Source organism: Dipodomys merriami, unplaced genomic scaffold (genome assembly GCF_024711535.1).
Source record: "Dipodomys merriami isolate MVZ:Mamm:240054 unplaced genomic scaffold, mDipMer1.0.p SCAF_5, whole genome shotgun sequence".
Lineage (NCBI taxonomy): Eukaryota > Metazoa > Chordata > Mammalia > Rodentia > Heteromyidae > Dipodomys > Dipodomys merriami.
Genome location: NW_027206068.1, coordinates 35498300 through 35515936, shown reverse-complemented (window position 1 = coordinate 35515936; position 17637 = coordinate 35498300). Strand labels below are relative to the sequence as shown.

General features: G+C 33.4%; 1 protein-coding gene across 2 annotated transcripts in view; it reads left to right on the top strand.

Moving 5' to 3' along the window:
• The window catches only part of Sema3d (semaphorin 3D), a 173014-nt gene that overhangs the window by 121514 nt on the left and 33863 nt on the right, over nt 1–17637 (top strand). For both annotated transcript variants that reach the window (XM_069996375.1, XM_069996374.1), the window contains exons 9-11: nt 10309–10423; nt 11794–11863; nt 15495–15639. In XM_069996375.1, the coding sequence (XP_069852476.1) occupies nt 10309–10423; nt 11794–11863; nt 15495–15639 (330 nt within the window). The remainder of the gene's footprint in view (nt 1–10308; nt 10424–11793; nt 11864–15494; nt 15640–17637) is intronic.

The window sequence follows — 17637 nt, the reverse complement described above, 5'->3', positions numbered from 1 at the left end:
CAGGAATGGGTGCATGGTTCAAATGATAGAACATGATCTTGATCAAAAAATCAAGCAAGAGTATGAGGTCTTAAGTTCAAACTCTGGTAATGTCAATTCAATAAATGAACAAATAAACAGATATTAGCAGTAAGGCTATCAATGTCATTTGCCTGTATGATGCATTCTATTTTAATTAAGATGTGAGCTGTAATCTTGCTTTATTTCTTGCTGTCTTAGTATCCTATGCTAGAAAACGTGAATAAGCTTCTCTTGCATGACTATTTTACCAAGTAGATATATGACTTGGTAAAGCTTATGAATTCAGATATGACAGATACTCAACAAAACACTGAAAACAATACTGACTTAGGTAGATTTCTTTTTAATGCAGGTACATTTATTATAGGAGATTTTAAGTATAGAGAATGCAAACACTTGGTTAATCTATAGTGGATTAAATGTCAAAGATCACAAACATGCCTCTGTGACACATCTACTTTGGAACCAGGCCAATTTAACTTTGCTTAGGAACAGGAAATAATGGTGTTGGTGACAGTGATTATAATATTTAGGGAATAGTGACATATTAGTTACTAAAAGTTATTGTAAAGAAAAATTATCTATCAGGTGGGAATTACTATTTTTATTTTTATTTTTATTTTAATTTAGTGTAGAATTTGATCAATGAAAATATTTTTCAAGAGATAGAGATATGGAGAGACATCATAAAATGAAAAATTAATTCACAAATTAATTCTACATGGCAATTTTAGTCAATGATACCTTGTCGAGGATACATGTCTTCATCTGAAGATTCACCTGAGATGAAACTCCATAATATATCATTGTACTTAGTTAGAACAACTTCTTCATAGATTACCCTTCAGCTAAGGTCAGAACTTTCTATTCAAACTAGTCATCTTTTTATATTTAAAATATGGAGCTTAGCCTTGGTTGATTTTGTAGTCCTTATTAAAACCCCAAGCCATTTGATCCTGTTGAGTTATCAGTGTACCTAAGCACTACATGGTACAACTTAAACATTGGAGAAATTCTCTTGTCGACGATAAACTACCCAGATCTTTGTGTTAAGGTTTTAAAATTCTGACTGAAGAGACTAATGGAATGAAATAAATTCTTTTGTGTACTTTTACTTTGAATTTACCAGTGTTTATATCTGTGTGATGTTTTAATGTGTGTGTGTGTGTGTGTTTGTGTGTGTGTGTGTGTGTGTGTGTGTGTGTGTGTGTGTGTGTGTGTGTGTGTGTGTGTGTTTGCCTCAGATAAATGTGTGGCAACACCAGTCCTTTCAGCAAGGCTTGCTTGCAATGTTCTACCTAAAGGCTGTTTTGCATTACTTTGGGATTCTATTCATTTTTGGAAGCATTGTCCATTAGCTTACTTAGGCTAGCTCACTCCAGATTCCAGCTGCAGGTTATGCCAGTTCTCTCTCTCTCTTTTTTTCTTCAGTATTTCCTTTTGTCCATGCCAGGAATTCAATTTGGATAGTCCTTTCACATAACTTGCCTGGGGGGTCTCATTAATAGCTTTTTTTCCCCCTTCAATTCCACTTGGGTTGTCTATTTTGTTATACAGTTCTGTTGGATAATGACTGCCTTTGAAGAGTTGTGTTTTTAGGCCGTTGACACTTTCTGTATTTATTTATCTCCGAGCTGTGGGTTTTCTGCTTACTTTTAGCGTGTCACTTACAACCTAAATGAGAGATTTAGTGCCACGAGTTACAGATGTGCTTTTCCCTCACTTCCATCTGTTTTCCTGTCTAAGAAATTCTTGGGAAGGGATGTATTCTGTTTGCTGTAGCTTTAAAACTAAAATAAAAGAAAATAAATGTTGATCCTATCTGAAAGAAGACTGTTAAACACACGTGGACTTACCTAATTTAGTCTACTATAATTTAGAAAACAAGATTGTTAGTATAGTATTTACTCAAGTTATGCATTGCTAATAATCTTTCAGAGTTTTTGAAGTATCTAGGAAAACATGTGCTCCATTTCTATTTGCTTCGTCAGGCTCCAGTGGCAAATTACAAACAGTTGTCTCTAAATAATAGAATATTACTTTAAGAAAAAAAATCCCTTGGAATTGTCTACAAATTCAATTCAATAGAATCTACTATGTTCAATACTTGCCATAAAGTTGGCTTGTTCATTTTTTTCCATCCTTTGTCTCAAATATTTATACTTACATATTTTTGTTTCTTCTACTAGCAAAGTATTATTAGCAGGTGAAATAAAGGACCCTAATTTATAACTGCCATACTGTCTGAAATACATTTTAGATTTCTTAAGTTACAGAAAATGTACTAAAATCTTTTTTAAAAAGTGAAGAGCAAGTGCTAATCACTCTTATTCTAGTAAAGAGAAGACAGATGTCCACAAAATTCTCTTTGATTTTAAACACATTGTCTACTGTAACATCACTTTCTCAATATGATAAGCAATTACATGTTCATTTTTACACACTATTTGTTACCTAGCCGTTCCCACATTTTCTTCTTCATCTTCCCAAAAGATTATTGCCAGGTGTTATGTGAATACAACCCCAGGCAATTTTCTTGATGAATACTATTATTATCTTACTATTATTTTCTTTTCTGCTTCAATTTTCAGTAGTAACAGCAAATTGCAAAAGAATGTTTCTTTGGCTAAGGAGGGATATATAACATTTTCTCATTTGGATTTGGGTAGAAACAACTTCAGTATTTTCACTAGTTCTTTTAAGATATAGGCATGTCCTCATTTAAGCTCTTCTTTGCTGTATAATTATATACTTGAATATCTGTAGAATTCTTTTGTATGAACCCCTTAGGTCCTTTTCCAGGTTTCACTACTTTGTTTCTACCACATGTTGGTCATATTTTTAAGCTTCCAAGTTCACCACCTAAGTTTGGATATTTTTTAAATCCCTATTATTACTGACACATTCCTATGTTGACTATTTATAGTAAGCTTTCAAAGAAGCTTTCTAAACTCTGTCCCTAAAAGCAACTCACTCTATATTAAGGCCAGCCCAAAAAAAAGTCAGTTGGACTCTATGTCAGCTACTGTGATTGTAGCTCCCATGTTTCTTAATACAGTGTCAGCCTTTAGTTTATTAGATAGCATATTTTGACACAAGACTACTTAAAACCTACAAGGTACAGATTTTACTATGAATGAAAAATCAGATGAAGACTGTGAATGATTAATAGAAATATAACAGCACTATAAGTACATGATGTAACGACAGACATGCGAAGCAAAGCATGCATAGATTATGTCATTTGAAATGTTTCACAGAACTCAGCTTTTTGCCTGCAGCCTGATAAAATAAAGGTCCAGCACTGGGAAGCCTGGAGCAGAAGCCTCATGAGTTCAAGACTAGCCTGTACCACATACTGAGTTCAAGGTCAACTGGGATACATAGTGAAATCCTGTCTCAAAAATACCACAAACAATACAGAATAAAGAATATTAGGCAAAAACTATCTTATTAAGCAAAGGAGGCTTTATAACTTTTAACTTCAGCATCATTTTTTTTCTTTTTGAAGTTTTTAAGATATTTATGTCTCCATTTTTTATTGACTTGAAAAGTCCGTTAGTCTTCAGTTTAAATCAGCTAATATTGTGACAATTCTCTAACAACGTAAAATGTTCATGGAGTACCCAGATGTCTTGGAGATTTCATTAGTTGTACTAAATCTTCAGGATTTAAGAGTATAGGAAGTTAAAGCCAATTATTGCATTGTCCAAGAGCTTCTGTTTCCATATAGAGGTGAAAATGACAATATTTATAAACTGCTGAGAGATCTTTGGAAAGGATGGTATACACAGATAACACCATGTTTAGGAGATGAACCCTGCATTGTGCCCCAAAGGTCAAATGGCACACTCAATAAATGTTGACATGTGACAGCTTCTAGCTACTTTACATGTCTGTGTAAGATTTATAAGAACTTTAATTTTCTGGGATAGTAAAAGCTTCCAGGAGAAGCTGAGCCTCCATTTCATTCATCTACCTATTAGTAGGTACTGTTAGAGAATCACAGAAATTCATAATGTACCACCAACAGCAAAAGGAATGAGTGTCACTACAATTTCTCATTATATTTGTTACTTTAAAACTGAGAAATACAACAAACATATCTAAAGCTACACAGAGAAAGAAGGCCAGCATCTCCCATGCTCACCACCCAGGTTGAGTGCATGGTTCAGGCTTGTTTACCTTTGATTTCCTTGTTTCTTTCATCTGCATCTCTGAGTAGATGTCAAGACTTTGGGCAACCCAACAACAAAGAGGCTGTGATAAATAGAGTGGAGACAAACAGAAGTGACTGGTGACTAAGAGCTGCTGATTCTGACATCCCAATAATAAATCTATTGTGCTGCCCAGACAGTTGTGTTCTTTAGAACTTTACAAAAAAATAAGCAAGGAAGTGGCAATTTAGTACAAAAGTGGTTATCTCCCTTTCAGCCCTCTTCAGGGCTTAAAGTTGGTGGGGGCCTGGCATGGGGAGAGGAGATTGTGTAGACTTGCAAACAAATCCAAGGACTGAGAGCTAGTCAACAAAGTCAGCCCAACTGACACTTCCCTGCAGGAGAAATACAACTCCTTATGAATTGAACTTTGCCATCCCAGGTCATGCTTCTGGATGTCTGTAAGAATTACTATCCAGTCATTAACTGCTTATAATCCATTGCTGAGTGCTATTATCCAAGAGACCAAGTTTTCTTTTCCCTGCTGACAGCAGGTGGCTTTCATCTTTGACCTGGATTTTTTTTTGTTTGTTTTTTATGTTTTACTACTTGAAGAACTGAGAAGGCTGCTGAGTGGGTTGGAAGGACATTTAAAGATAATGTTGCTAAAAGGATTAAAATTTCCATTTGTCAGGCTAAAAAAATACAGGTACAGTGTACATTCCTTTCTTATCTGATAAATCTGGAACTAGTAGGTTAGAATTTTCTGGTGGATCATCATTATTGTGGTGATAATTGCAACTAAAAATGGGGAAATGTTTGAAAAAAAAGTACACTTACTGTCATGTTTAAGTAAATGAGTTCCAAAAGAATATGATTGCTTATTTTTATTAAAAAGTAGTGGGTTTACTTCTTTTAAATAATGTCCTTGAACAAGCACCCCAAATACATGTTTATTCATTTAGCAAAATAATTTTACCAACTCTTTTGAGGACAAAGTAGTAGATCAAACACAGTCTGTGGCATTTGATTAATGATCACTGTTATATTTCTTTATCTATAGTGAATCAACACTATTCTTAGATATTTACTGACTATCAAAAGGAAGGAAGAAAGAAAAGTATTTTATTACTGGTAGTATTCATTATTTATTATTGTTACCATTATTCACTACTCTATTCATTATTAGTAGTAGTAGTATTCATATATAAAGTAATACATTGAAATAAAAACTATTAAGGCTTTGCTTATTAAAACTAGGGATGTGTTAACAGCACACAAAGGTAAAATCTGTGACTTCAAAAATACATAAATCAAGGGTTAAGAAAAGGCAAAGCAATGACCTTTCCTTTGTTTTTAAGTTCTGTGAAAAAAAATCCTTTCTGAGAATTTCAAATACACATATTATCACTGGAATTCTATTGTTCATTAATACAGAAATGATCACTGGGTTAAAAGAAATGTGCAGCCAGTTGTCAGTGAATCATACCTCTAGTCCTAGTTACTCAGGGGGGCTGAGGATTACCATTTGAAGCCAATCAAGGCAAGAAAGACCATGAGATTCTTGTCTCCAATTTATCATCAAAAAGCTCAAGTTATAGCTTTGGTTCAATTGGTAGAGTGCTAGTCTTGAGTAATAAAGCTTAGAGATAAAGCCCAGGCCTTGCATTCAAGTCCTACCACTGGCACATACACACAAAAAAAATGAAACATAAGCATCAGTATTTTTGACAATTTATTCTGGCATCTAGATTTATATTTATAAATAATCTTAGAGTAGTATTAAAAATAAGACATTTTCAAAATAAGTCTGCCTTCACATCTGCAGAAATCCAAAGTCATCCATAACTAACTGGAATACTCGAGCCATGATACTGAAAAAATACAAGTACCATATACAAAATAGGAAATTCAGAGCAATTCCAGACATGCTTGTTATCAAATAGTCATTAAATGGAATACACTATGGTTTTCTTAAAAGAAAGATTATTTTACTTCTTCATGATTACTATATTATTGAGTAGTTCATTACACATTTAAATATTGGTACTTTGACCTTGTAATGAAGCTTCCAGTGATTTTATACCAATGTACTTATATTCACTACTTTTTTTTTAGTAATATTAAATAGTTTATTTGTCCATTATTGATCCCAGTCATTATCTAAAGTAAATTTGTCCTGGTTCTCCCATCTATCATATTTTGCTCTATCCATCATCTTTCCCCATAATGGTTAGAAACTAGTTCCTAAACTTGTCTTTACATTGGTGAATATAACCTCACCTATCACTCAATAAACTTAATTTTAAATCCAGTCTTTCTTGAGAGTTTTTTTTTCTGAAAATGAAGAAATTTCAGGAGAGGACAATCTTTTTGACTCTGTCTACTTCTCTTTTATAAAAAAAAGTTTTTTTAAATTTTATTTTATTGTAAAGATGCTGTATAGAGGGGTTACAGTTATATGAGTAAGTTAATGAGTACATTGTTTTTCTCTTACTCTTCCTTCCATTCACCCCCCCCACTCTCCCACACAAAGTTGTAAAGATCATTTCCATCATAGTGTCTTGTTAGTATCATTGTTGCAATGGGTTATTTTGTGTCCCTGTTTCAACATTTTGTTATTCCCCTTCCCCTCCCTAAATTAGGTAAATGTATATACAAGATGCAGGGTACCAAAATCAAGTACAGTGACAATAGAGAATACACCATAGGGGAAAGAACAAAAGAAACAAAAAATCACATAGTACCTTAAAAACAACAACAGCATAGAAAAACCTCTTTTGTTCATATCTTGGGCTCCATTTTGCTTAGCATCATCTAATATGGTCATATATACATAGCTTTTAAGCTTTTTGGCTCATCTGATAAGATTATCCTAAACGTATACTAGTTATTGCAAGTAAGGGAAACCATGGGACCTATGTTTCTTAGAGTCTGGCTTGCTTCACTTAATATGATTTTTCCAAGTCTTTCCATTTCCTATCAAATGGGGCGGTGCCATTCTTTCTGATGGAAGCATAGATTTCCATTATATATACATACATGTATATATATGTATGTATATATGTGATATATATGTGGTATATATATGTGATATATACGTATGCATATATATACACCACATTTTCTTTTTTTATTGTGAAAATACCATACAGAGGGGTTATAATTACATAAGCAAGGTAATAAGTACATTTCTTATCAAGCATTGTTGCCTCCTCCTTTGTTTCTCCATCCCATTCCTCCCTCCCCCCCAACTCCCCTCCCCCCCTCCCCCCCTGCCAAAGTTGTAAAGTTCATTGATCTATTCATCTACTGAGGGACATCTGGGTTGGTTCCATATCTTAGCTATGGTGGATAATGCTGCTATAAACATCATGTGTTGGTAGCTTTAGCATGGCCTTATTTGTGATCATTTGAGTATATGCCCAGAAGTGGGATTGCTGGGTCATAGGGAGCTCTTTGTGTAATATTTTGAGGAACTTCCATACTTCTTTCCAGAGTGGTTGAACAAGTTTACACTCCCACCAACAATGCAGTAGGGTTCCATTTTGGCCATATTCCTTCCAGCATCTGTTATTATTAGATTTCTTGATTATAGTCATTCTAACTCGAGTGAGGTGGAATCTCAATGTTGTTTTGATTTGCATTTCTTTTATGGCTAGAAACGTTGAGCATTTCTTCATGTGTCTATTGGTTACTCTTATTTCCTCTTCAGAGAAGTTTTTCTGTCTTCTTTTCTAAAAACTCTTATCAATACTGTCTTCTGTCTTTGTTGAACTTACTGTTAAACATATTTTCATTAATAGCTTGATGGGAAATATGCTAATGACATCCAGAATTAGCATATTTTCTTCTGAGCTATTAGTGTATTATCTTATTATCACAAGTCAAGAATTCTAAACTGTATTGGTGAATTTTACTGTTAAAAATATTCTTTAGCTTGTATGATTAAGCAATTGATGTGTTTAAATTTGTATTTCTTTTGAGTATATATACATATGCATTTATGTATATATTACATGCGTGTGAAAAGAGATATACATATATATGTATATACAAATACACCTATATAGTACACATGAACCAAGCTTCAGACGTATTCTTGTAAAAGCTCATAATGATTTGGAACATTTTAATGATTAAGAGTATAAGATAGGCTGGGAAGGTGGCTCAATGGTAGAGTGCTTGCCTCGCATGTATGAGGCCCTGTGTTCATTTCCTCAGGACCACACAAGCAGAAAAGGCCGGAAGTGGCGTTGTGGCTCTAGTGGTAAGAGTGATAGACTTGAGCTGAAGAGCTCAGAGAGAGCACCAAGTCCCAGAGTTCAGGCCTCATGACTGACAAAAAAAGAAAGAATGTAAGGCAGTAAAAATTGAGATCTTGTAATTTATTCATTAGCTGCAAAGATTTTCAGTCATATATGAAATAATATCCTGAATATTATGGCCTTTATATTTCAAAATTCTTTTTGAATTGGTTTTTGTTACACATTTAAAGAACGTATCAAGAACACTGTCATTATTATTTAATTTTATTGACCTTTTACTGTAAACAAAGCATGTAAAGGTAATAAATAATTCACTCTGGGTGGCACATCATCGCTTCCCACCTGATCTCAAATGTTAAAACTAAAGGAACCTAGAGAATGTTGTTTCCCCCGCCCCCTCACTGTCTCTTTCTGTCTTACTCTTTGTCTCTTCCATTTGTTGTAAAATTAGAAAGGATGACTTTAATGTGCTTAGAATTCTCTTGCTTACATTAGCAATTTGTTATTTTCTTCTATTTTTGGTGCCACAATAAAGAAGCACAAAGATAGTTCAAACATGAACAGCTATCTTTTCAGCCATATTTTCAGAATGTAATAGGTCATAGGATAAAAACACTCTTTTCAGAATGTAATAGGTCATAGGATGAAAATGCATCGTTTTACTTGATGTATATTTAAATGTAAATAGATTAATGGGAATTATGACTCCAAGTATAATTCTTTAAAATTAAAATGTAATGATCAATCATTTAATGAATTACTTGCATTTTATTTATTGTAGGCACAGGAGAACTCATTGACTCAAGTAAATTAAAAATCATATTAGTGTGTAAAAGAACACCTTTATATTTAAATAGGAAATATAACTTTTAAGTTGAATTATCTCGAATAGCATAATCATGCTTATTTCATTAATCTAAAGATTATGTAAAACTCCTAGAACAAAAATAAAAAAAAAACTAGAGTAAGCAAGGAACTAGTGGCTCATGTCTGTAATCCTAAGTTACTAATGAGGTTCAGATCTGAGGATACGGTTCAAAACCAACCTCAGCAGGAAAATCCACAAGATTCTTATCTCGCAGTAATCACTAACACACACACACACACACATACACACACAGGTACACACACACACGTACACACACACACACACACACACACACACACACACAAGCATACAGTATAGCCAATGGCCCTCATTCCTTCTTTCCCTGCTTGTTAAAACACCTTTAGCAGGTTTCATTGTTCTCTTGTTGTATATGCAAATCAAATACTTTGATCATATTCATTCTCATGCAACCTAGTCCTTACTTCATCTATGGTATCCTTCCTCCACAGCTGATTTCTTTTCTGGCATTCTTTTTTTTTTTTTTTTTTTTTTAGTGTTTATTAATTGTACCAAGGAATCCTAAATAATATAAATACAAGTAAGTTATTGAGTACAAGTTGCCAAAAACTATGTTTAATAATTAATAGTAATATTGCTATCAAAATAATGACATCTCAAGACATTAATCATAAAGAAAAACCTGGAGAATTCATCTTTTATTAGTCATGAAACAAAAATACTGGCAGGCATTGGATTTGATTCCAAGCCTGTTTTCATTATTGTAGTCTTGCAGTCATATACTCATTTAGAAAGTTAAACCACTTACATTAAATTCATTTAATCATGAGAATAGCATGTATTACTCAAAAACCACTTGGAAATCTAGAAAGATCCACAAATTATGTTCCTTTGTAAGTAATAATACCATTATAGTATTGTCTCTAATAGTGACATTTGGCAGTAAAAACAGTCATAGATGGTGATAGAACCCATTGGTACATTTTTATTTTTATATTTATTTTCCATTTTTCAGAATGATGTAGGAGGACAACGCAGCCTGATAAACAAATGGACAACTTTCCTGAAGGCTAGATTGGTATGCTCAATTCCTGGAAGAGATGGGGCAGATACTCATTTTGATGAGCTTCGTAAGTCACATACTCCATCTTTCCTGGAAAAGTTTTACTACCAGTTAGCTCCAGCATGATAATGAAGAGGTTCATTTGTAGGAATCCTAAAGGTTTGTGAAGGAAACAATATCACAGCAAGTGAAAGAAAGATATAAACTAATGGTCTCAAAGTCCAAGTATCTCTCCTGCTCTCTTTTACTTCTTTGTGAGCCAAATATACAGGCATGAAAACCTTGGTTTCCTTACTGCACTGATGCCCTCTGCTGGAGTCTATGAGAAACCTATGAATTTGGTTCTTCAGCAATAAAAACACATTATTCTCTAATGTTTCCTCTTCATTTCTCCCAAAACTAATTCTAAAAGGAGTTTTTAAGTTGTAGATAAAATTGACGGCTTTATTTAATAAACTTCTTTTTTTATTTTTATTTTTTATTTTTATTGTGAAATATCGTACAGAGGAGTTACAATTACATGGGCAAGATAACGAGTACATTTCTTATCAAGCATTGTTGCCTCCTCTTTGTTTCCCCTTCCTATCCCTTCCCATACTCCCCCCTCCCCCACCCGATCCTCCCCCCCACCAAAGTTGTAACGTTCGTTTATCGGCATAACGTCTTGTACATCTCATTGTTGCAATGGGTCCACCTGTATCCCTAGTTAAACGATTTGTTTTTTCCCTTCCCTTCCACAAATTATACCAACATCAAATACAGTGGAAGCAGGGGTTATACCGTGGGGGAGGGACATACAAAGCCACATAGAAATCATCTTATAAATATTTTAGAAACAATTGCATGAAAGAAAAAAACAAACAATTGAATACTTACCTTGGGGTTCATTACCCCTTCTTTAATCCTTCTGGTGTGTATGTAAGTCACTACATCATTGAATTATTTCATTCGTATTTTGTCTTACTATATTAAAGTGTATATTTGCTGTTCATGATGAATCCTCCTGTTTTGTATAATCACATTCACATATTGAATAATCCTTGAAAATATCATTTGTGTATAATTTACATGTGTAATTATTTTCATATTGTTGACAAAAAGATGTTAATTACTAAGTTGATATAATCACAAGAAACGTGTTTTTGTGCTAGCAGATAAAATATTCTTGCATTTTCTTGTTCTCGCAATCACTTATACATAGTTGGAAACAGTCATGGAGGTTATCCATTATATCCTCTAATTCATGAATAACTGAAATAAATATCCAAGAGGTTAAATTTTCAACTCAATGTCACATAACTAGCAAGAGAACTTTTAATTTCTTAAGGTATACTATATATAATGCATTTATATGCTGCTTAGAGTACCAGAAGTATTTTATTTAATGCAAACATATAATGTGTAAAAATAAAGTATCATGTTCTTTCCCATTAACAGAAGACATCTATTTACTCCCCACGCGAGATGAAAGAAATCCTGTTGTATATGGAGTTTTTACCACTAGCAGGTAGGTTCATCAAAAAGATTTATTTTTCTGGAGAATATATATATATATATATATATATATATATATAAACACATGTATATGTATGTAGATATATAAATCAACAGATTTATATTCTTTTTGTGTCTTCCTTTTTTTTTGTTGGTTGTGGGCCTTGAACTCCAGGCCTGGGCACTGTCTCTTCAGCTCAAGGCGTGTGCTCTACCACTTGAACCACAGAGTCATTTCCAGTTTTCTGGTTGGTTAGTTGGAGTTAAGAGTCTCATGGACTTTTTTGCCTGGGCTGGCTTTGAACTGCAGTCCTCAGATCTCAGCCTCCTGAGTAGCTAAGATTACAGGCATGAGGCACTGGTGCCCAGCTTGTGTCTTCCATTTTAGTAGCACAACATACATTTGTTTTTCATTTAACTTGTCATTTGTTGTTTTATGGCATCTTTTTGAAAATTCCCTTTGTTCTTTTTATTCTATCCCACTAGCCCCTACACTGATTATCAGTTAGCCATTCTCTCTCTATTCTTGTAGTATCCAGGCCTTTGCTCCTATACATGCTGCTTCCATGACTACACTGAACCCATACATACCACATATTAAAAAAGACTATCTGTTATTCATCCCCAGATAAAACTGTTCACTACAAAAGACATATGACTATACTATTCACAATATATATCTAAGGTTCCTAGCCAGGGAGGCAGTATTAAAAAACACATGAATAAAATGATTGAGCTCATTGACAAGATCAAATAAAACATGAGATGGGATGCACAGGATGTTTTAAATTTCATCACATAAAAATCTACCTTATCTGTACTTCCTCATTACCCTGAAAGATAGGAATGTTTTGACAACTTCAGTGCTTTACTGTTTTAGCCAAGAATGTTTGCATTATCTGTTCCAAGGATAGCACTAGTTAATAGTAACAATAAGACTAAAGGTGTTTCGGTTATTTTTAATCTCCTTTCTGCATACGGCTACTTTGTAATATTTTTATTAGTGTGCATTAGTTTCATAAGGTGGGATTTCATCATGACAGGTCCTCCTATGTATGCTAAATGCCTATCAACTTCACTGCCACTATTACTCTTCCATAACCCCCTACCCACTCTTTAAATCAATTTCAACAGATTCTATTTTCTTACACACGAATGAATTACTTTGACCTTATAAATATTCATTCACCCTCTCTGTTAGCCTTTAGCCCCTTCTCATAGGTACAGCCCACAACAGAACGTTTTTGCGTTTTTGATGCTTTTCTTACTTTTATGTGTACTAATTTTACCAAGGAGTTTCACAATGGTATTTCAGATGTGCATACATTATTATATTTTAATCATCACAGTCTTTTTTGCTTTCATAAGGCTGTCTTATATGTGTTTTTGTGATTTCACTACTACTTTAAAGATGTACTAGCATCTACAAAGCTTTTTGAAGATATCGTCTCAAGAATGATGTGGTCTGTGCAACTTCATTTTGTTTCACTCAGTAGCTTACATTTGAGTATGTTCATAGAGAGTCTTTGTTCCTGTACATATTTCTGAGTACAAACTTGGAAATACTTTCCAGGTTTCTGAAGGTCTTGACATTTATGCATATATATTAACACTACTAGTACTGGGAGAAAATGGAGGATTTTCTTCATTAGCTATGAATGATATGGTCCTAGTGTCTTTTTCTGAATAAATTAATAAATTATTTTGTATGTGAATTATAACATATCCATAGCATGATCCTAACTTAGTTTGCAATATAATACATTGAACATAAAATGAAATTATTGTTTCAGAATATTTCAGTAAACAAAACAGTATTTGGTTAATTGTAAGTCATAGGATGTGAATAAACTGCTACATAAGCAGCTGTGACTTTAAAATTCTTTTTTCTGTTAATTTATATCTGAGTATAAAGGGTTGCAAGAACAATTGCCTGTAGTCACCCTAGTATCTCAGAACTGGTTTTCTTGGCACCTTTCCATCCCCACAGCTTTCTTTGAAGTCAATGTGTGTTCCACACATTAGATGCAGATATGTGCCAGGGAAATGTAGCCCCAAGATAGTTCCTTTTCTTTTTCTTCTTCTCCTCCTTGTTTTTTTCATATCAAATTTCTGCCCACCCAGAGTGTGAAGTTTCAAGTCAACTCTTTGTTCCTGGTATACTTTGTTGTGTTATTTTTAATGCTGTCCTGAAGCCTGAGGTAAGGCTGGCATTCATGTCATATCCTTTGTCAAGTGAGAAGACATAATTAACCTTCAATAATGACAATGCTATTAAGCATGATGCATTGTTCCCTCAAATATCACAGATGCATATGCGATTTTTATGGAAATGACCGACTTCGTGGCTAGCAGCTACTTTAGTCTGAGCTGCATGTTTATCATTACCTTTTGATGTTTCTCATTAATGTCATCTTAAGAATAGAAATAATTGAGTTTCTTGTGCTAGCAAATAGTTAGCATGTTTGTGTAATGTTGAGATAGTCAATCTCTTAGATCATAAAAGATAAACTCATTTTAAAGGATGTGAATCCCTGAAAGTTTTTCACCCAAATAAAATGTCTTTTAATTTTGACACATACACACAAAGATACATGTTAAGAATGTTTAACTATTATAGAATTCCTGTGAAGCTTTTCTATTTTTAAATAATTATGTGTATCTTAAGTTTCAGGTAAGAAGCTATGACATAATAAGCTCAATTCAAAAAGAAACAAACTAGATTTCAAAACTTAAGCATAAATTCACTTCTGGGCCTAGTGGATCACAACTGTAATATTACCTACTTAGGATGCTAAGATCTTAGGATCATACTTCAAAGCCAATGCAGGCAGAAAAGTCCATGTGCCTCTTATCTCCAATTAATCACCAGAAAACCAGAAGTGGAACTGTGGCTCAAAATGGTAGAGTGGAAAAAAAAAAAAAAAAAAAAGGAAAAGCTCAGGTACAGAATCCAGGCCCCGAGTCCCAACACTGAATTTATTATTCATTGCAAACACATTTGCACCTGAATTATATAATGTTCATTATGTTTAAACCAACAGATAAATAACTGTAAGTCACAGATCAAACAATTAGTCTTAAACACAACCAATGTCACTTTTTATACAGTAAGTTTTTTTCTAGCATTGTGCTATAATAACTTCAAATGAAATTTTAAAAGATATGGATATTTATATCTTTTTCTCTATATTCTTTACTATTGTTAAGTTTTGCTAAATAATTTTTACTTACTGATGAAGTATCCCATGAGACTTCATTTAGTTCCTGAAATTTAACCAGCAGCTTGGTTCTGGGTACCTTCATGTGCTCAACTGGCTAATTACCTGTTACATAGTCTTCACTCATCACCTAATAGGATTGATTGACCAGATGCTCCTTCAGGCATGCGTGTGCATGTGTGTGTGTATATACACACATATATACATATATTGCATATATACATATATATACATGTATGTGTGTGTATATATATGTGTATACATATATATATATATATATATATATATATATATATAGTTATAGTTTTGTTTTGTTTTCTGGAAGTACCTGCCAATCAGAGCGTTCTAAATGATTTTTTCTTCCTAGTAGTTCTTGGCTATGGTATGTTTTTAACTCTGAGTGATCACCTGACTTTCTTTCAGTTCTATCTTCAAAGGCTCTGCCGTGTGTGTATTTAACATGGCTGATATCAGAGCTGTTTTTAATGGTCCATATGCGCATAAAGAGAGTGTGGAGCATCGCTGGGTGCAGTATGATGGAAGGATTCCATATCCGCGGCCTGGCACCGTATGTATCCAACCTAAAACCGCATCTCCTATCTGATTCCAAATTCTGTACTTTTGAACTACACTGGACTCCATAGCAACCTATGCTGTTGATTGTTCAAGAAATTGTCGTTTATTTATAGGGATGTAATTTAATTTACTAGCCTTTATGTGAAATTAATATTTTTTGTTTTGAATAACAATTTTGACTATAATCAGAAATAATGAACTATATTTTAATGAGTGGATTATGTTGCAAATATTGAGTTTATTGCCATTATGTTCATAGAATCACCAACATGGCTTTATAATCTACAATAACATAATTTAGCTATTCAATACTAACCCATTATCTTTCTTTCATTTTCCTGCACCTTGAAATAATATATACTTGTTCAATGTGAAGGGATTTTAACCAACCCTGAGTTCAAACTCTTTTCCAGTAGTAAAAATCACATTTGAAGTACTGAAAGAACCAGAAATATGTTGGTTTTTTTTTAAGATTTATCCATTTGTTTAAACTGTTTTATAAGCATAATGAATGAAAGACTAGTTTTCATTGTTGTTATAATTAAAATAGTTCAAGCTGTTTAAATAAGGAAGGATTAGTTAATTGATTTAATATTATAAAGAAAAAAATCTATTTTTTTCCTTTTAGGATTTATTCTGATTTTCTTTGTGTTGTTGTTGTTTGTCGTGGGGCTTGAACTCTGGGCCTGGGTTGTGTCCCTGAGCTCTTCAGTTCAAGGCTAGTACTCTACCACTTGTGTCACAGCATCACTTCCGGTTTTCTGGTAGTTTATTCAAAATAAAAGTCTCAAGGACTTTCCTACCCAGGCTGGCTTTGAAACACAATCCTCAAATCTCAGCCTCCTGAGTAGCTGGGATTACAGATTGAGCCAATGGTGCCTGGCATGAATATTGCTTTTAAGAGACCTAAAATACTCTCTGAAATCTCTGAGAAAAAAACGTTGAGTAAATCCTTCAAGTACTATAAATTCTACCTTTTCATAGATTTCTTTTATGGAGAAAATAGCTGGTACTCTACTTTCCTGATTTTCCACATTCTTTTTTATGTAAATTAATGTATTATCTTGGAAAAATATTCTTTTATTATTCCTTATTCTAAATTTATTTCAGTGATATTTTGGGCCCAAATATGAAGTAATTCCTATTTAAATATACCTCTCTCTCTTTCTCTCTCTCTCTCTTTCTGCTGATTATTAGGGTTCTGAACTCAGGGTCTGGGTATGTTCTCTGATCTTGTGGTGATAAATATAGTTAACAATAATCTGTCATTTCAAATGATAAAGTATATACTACATTTTTGTTTAATATTGGTACTATGTTATACAGGTACCATGTTATACATCTGTAGAACTTAGTAAATTGAGATTTTTTATTAATAAGTTTTTTTATTGTGAAAGTACTGTAGAGGGGGTTACAATTACATCAGCAAGGTAATGAGTACATTTCTTATCAAGCATTGTTGCCTCCTCCTTTGTTTCCCCTTACCATCCTAAATTGAGACTTTTTGCATATTGAATAGTAACTCTCCATTTTGCCTCTAACCTTGTGACTATTACAGTTATATTTCATAAGTTAAGTTTATATAAGTTGAATCATGCAGAGTTTGTCTTTCTATGAAAGGTTTACCTCATTTAGCATAATGTTCTCATGGTTAATTCGCTTGTACTGAATCGAATTGCCTGTTTTCTGTGCATGTGTATGTATGTATGTGTATCAACCAAAGGATGATAATATTTACTTGAGGTCTTAATTTTAATTCATATCTTTACAATTTTAATTGCCTTACTCATCTGGGTATTTACAGGAGAAATATATCATTCAGGGTTAAGACTATCTAAATTAATTAAAGCAAATCTTTTGTGTACACAGACAAATTAAGTACTCTGATACTTAAAAGTTGAAAATGATTGTGAAAATAATTTTAGATGAGTGCTTTCAGATGACATTGTTTTTAGGGACACTGTAGGTCTGGAGTGCTATAGAGAGGACC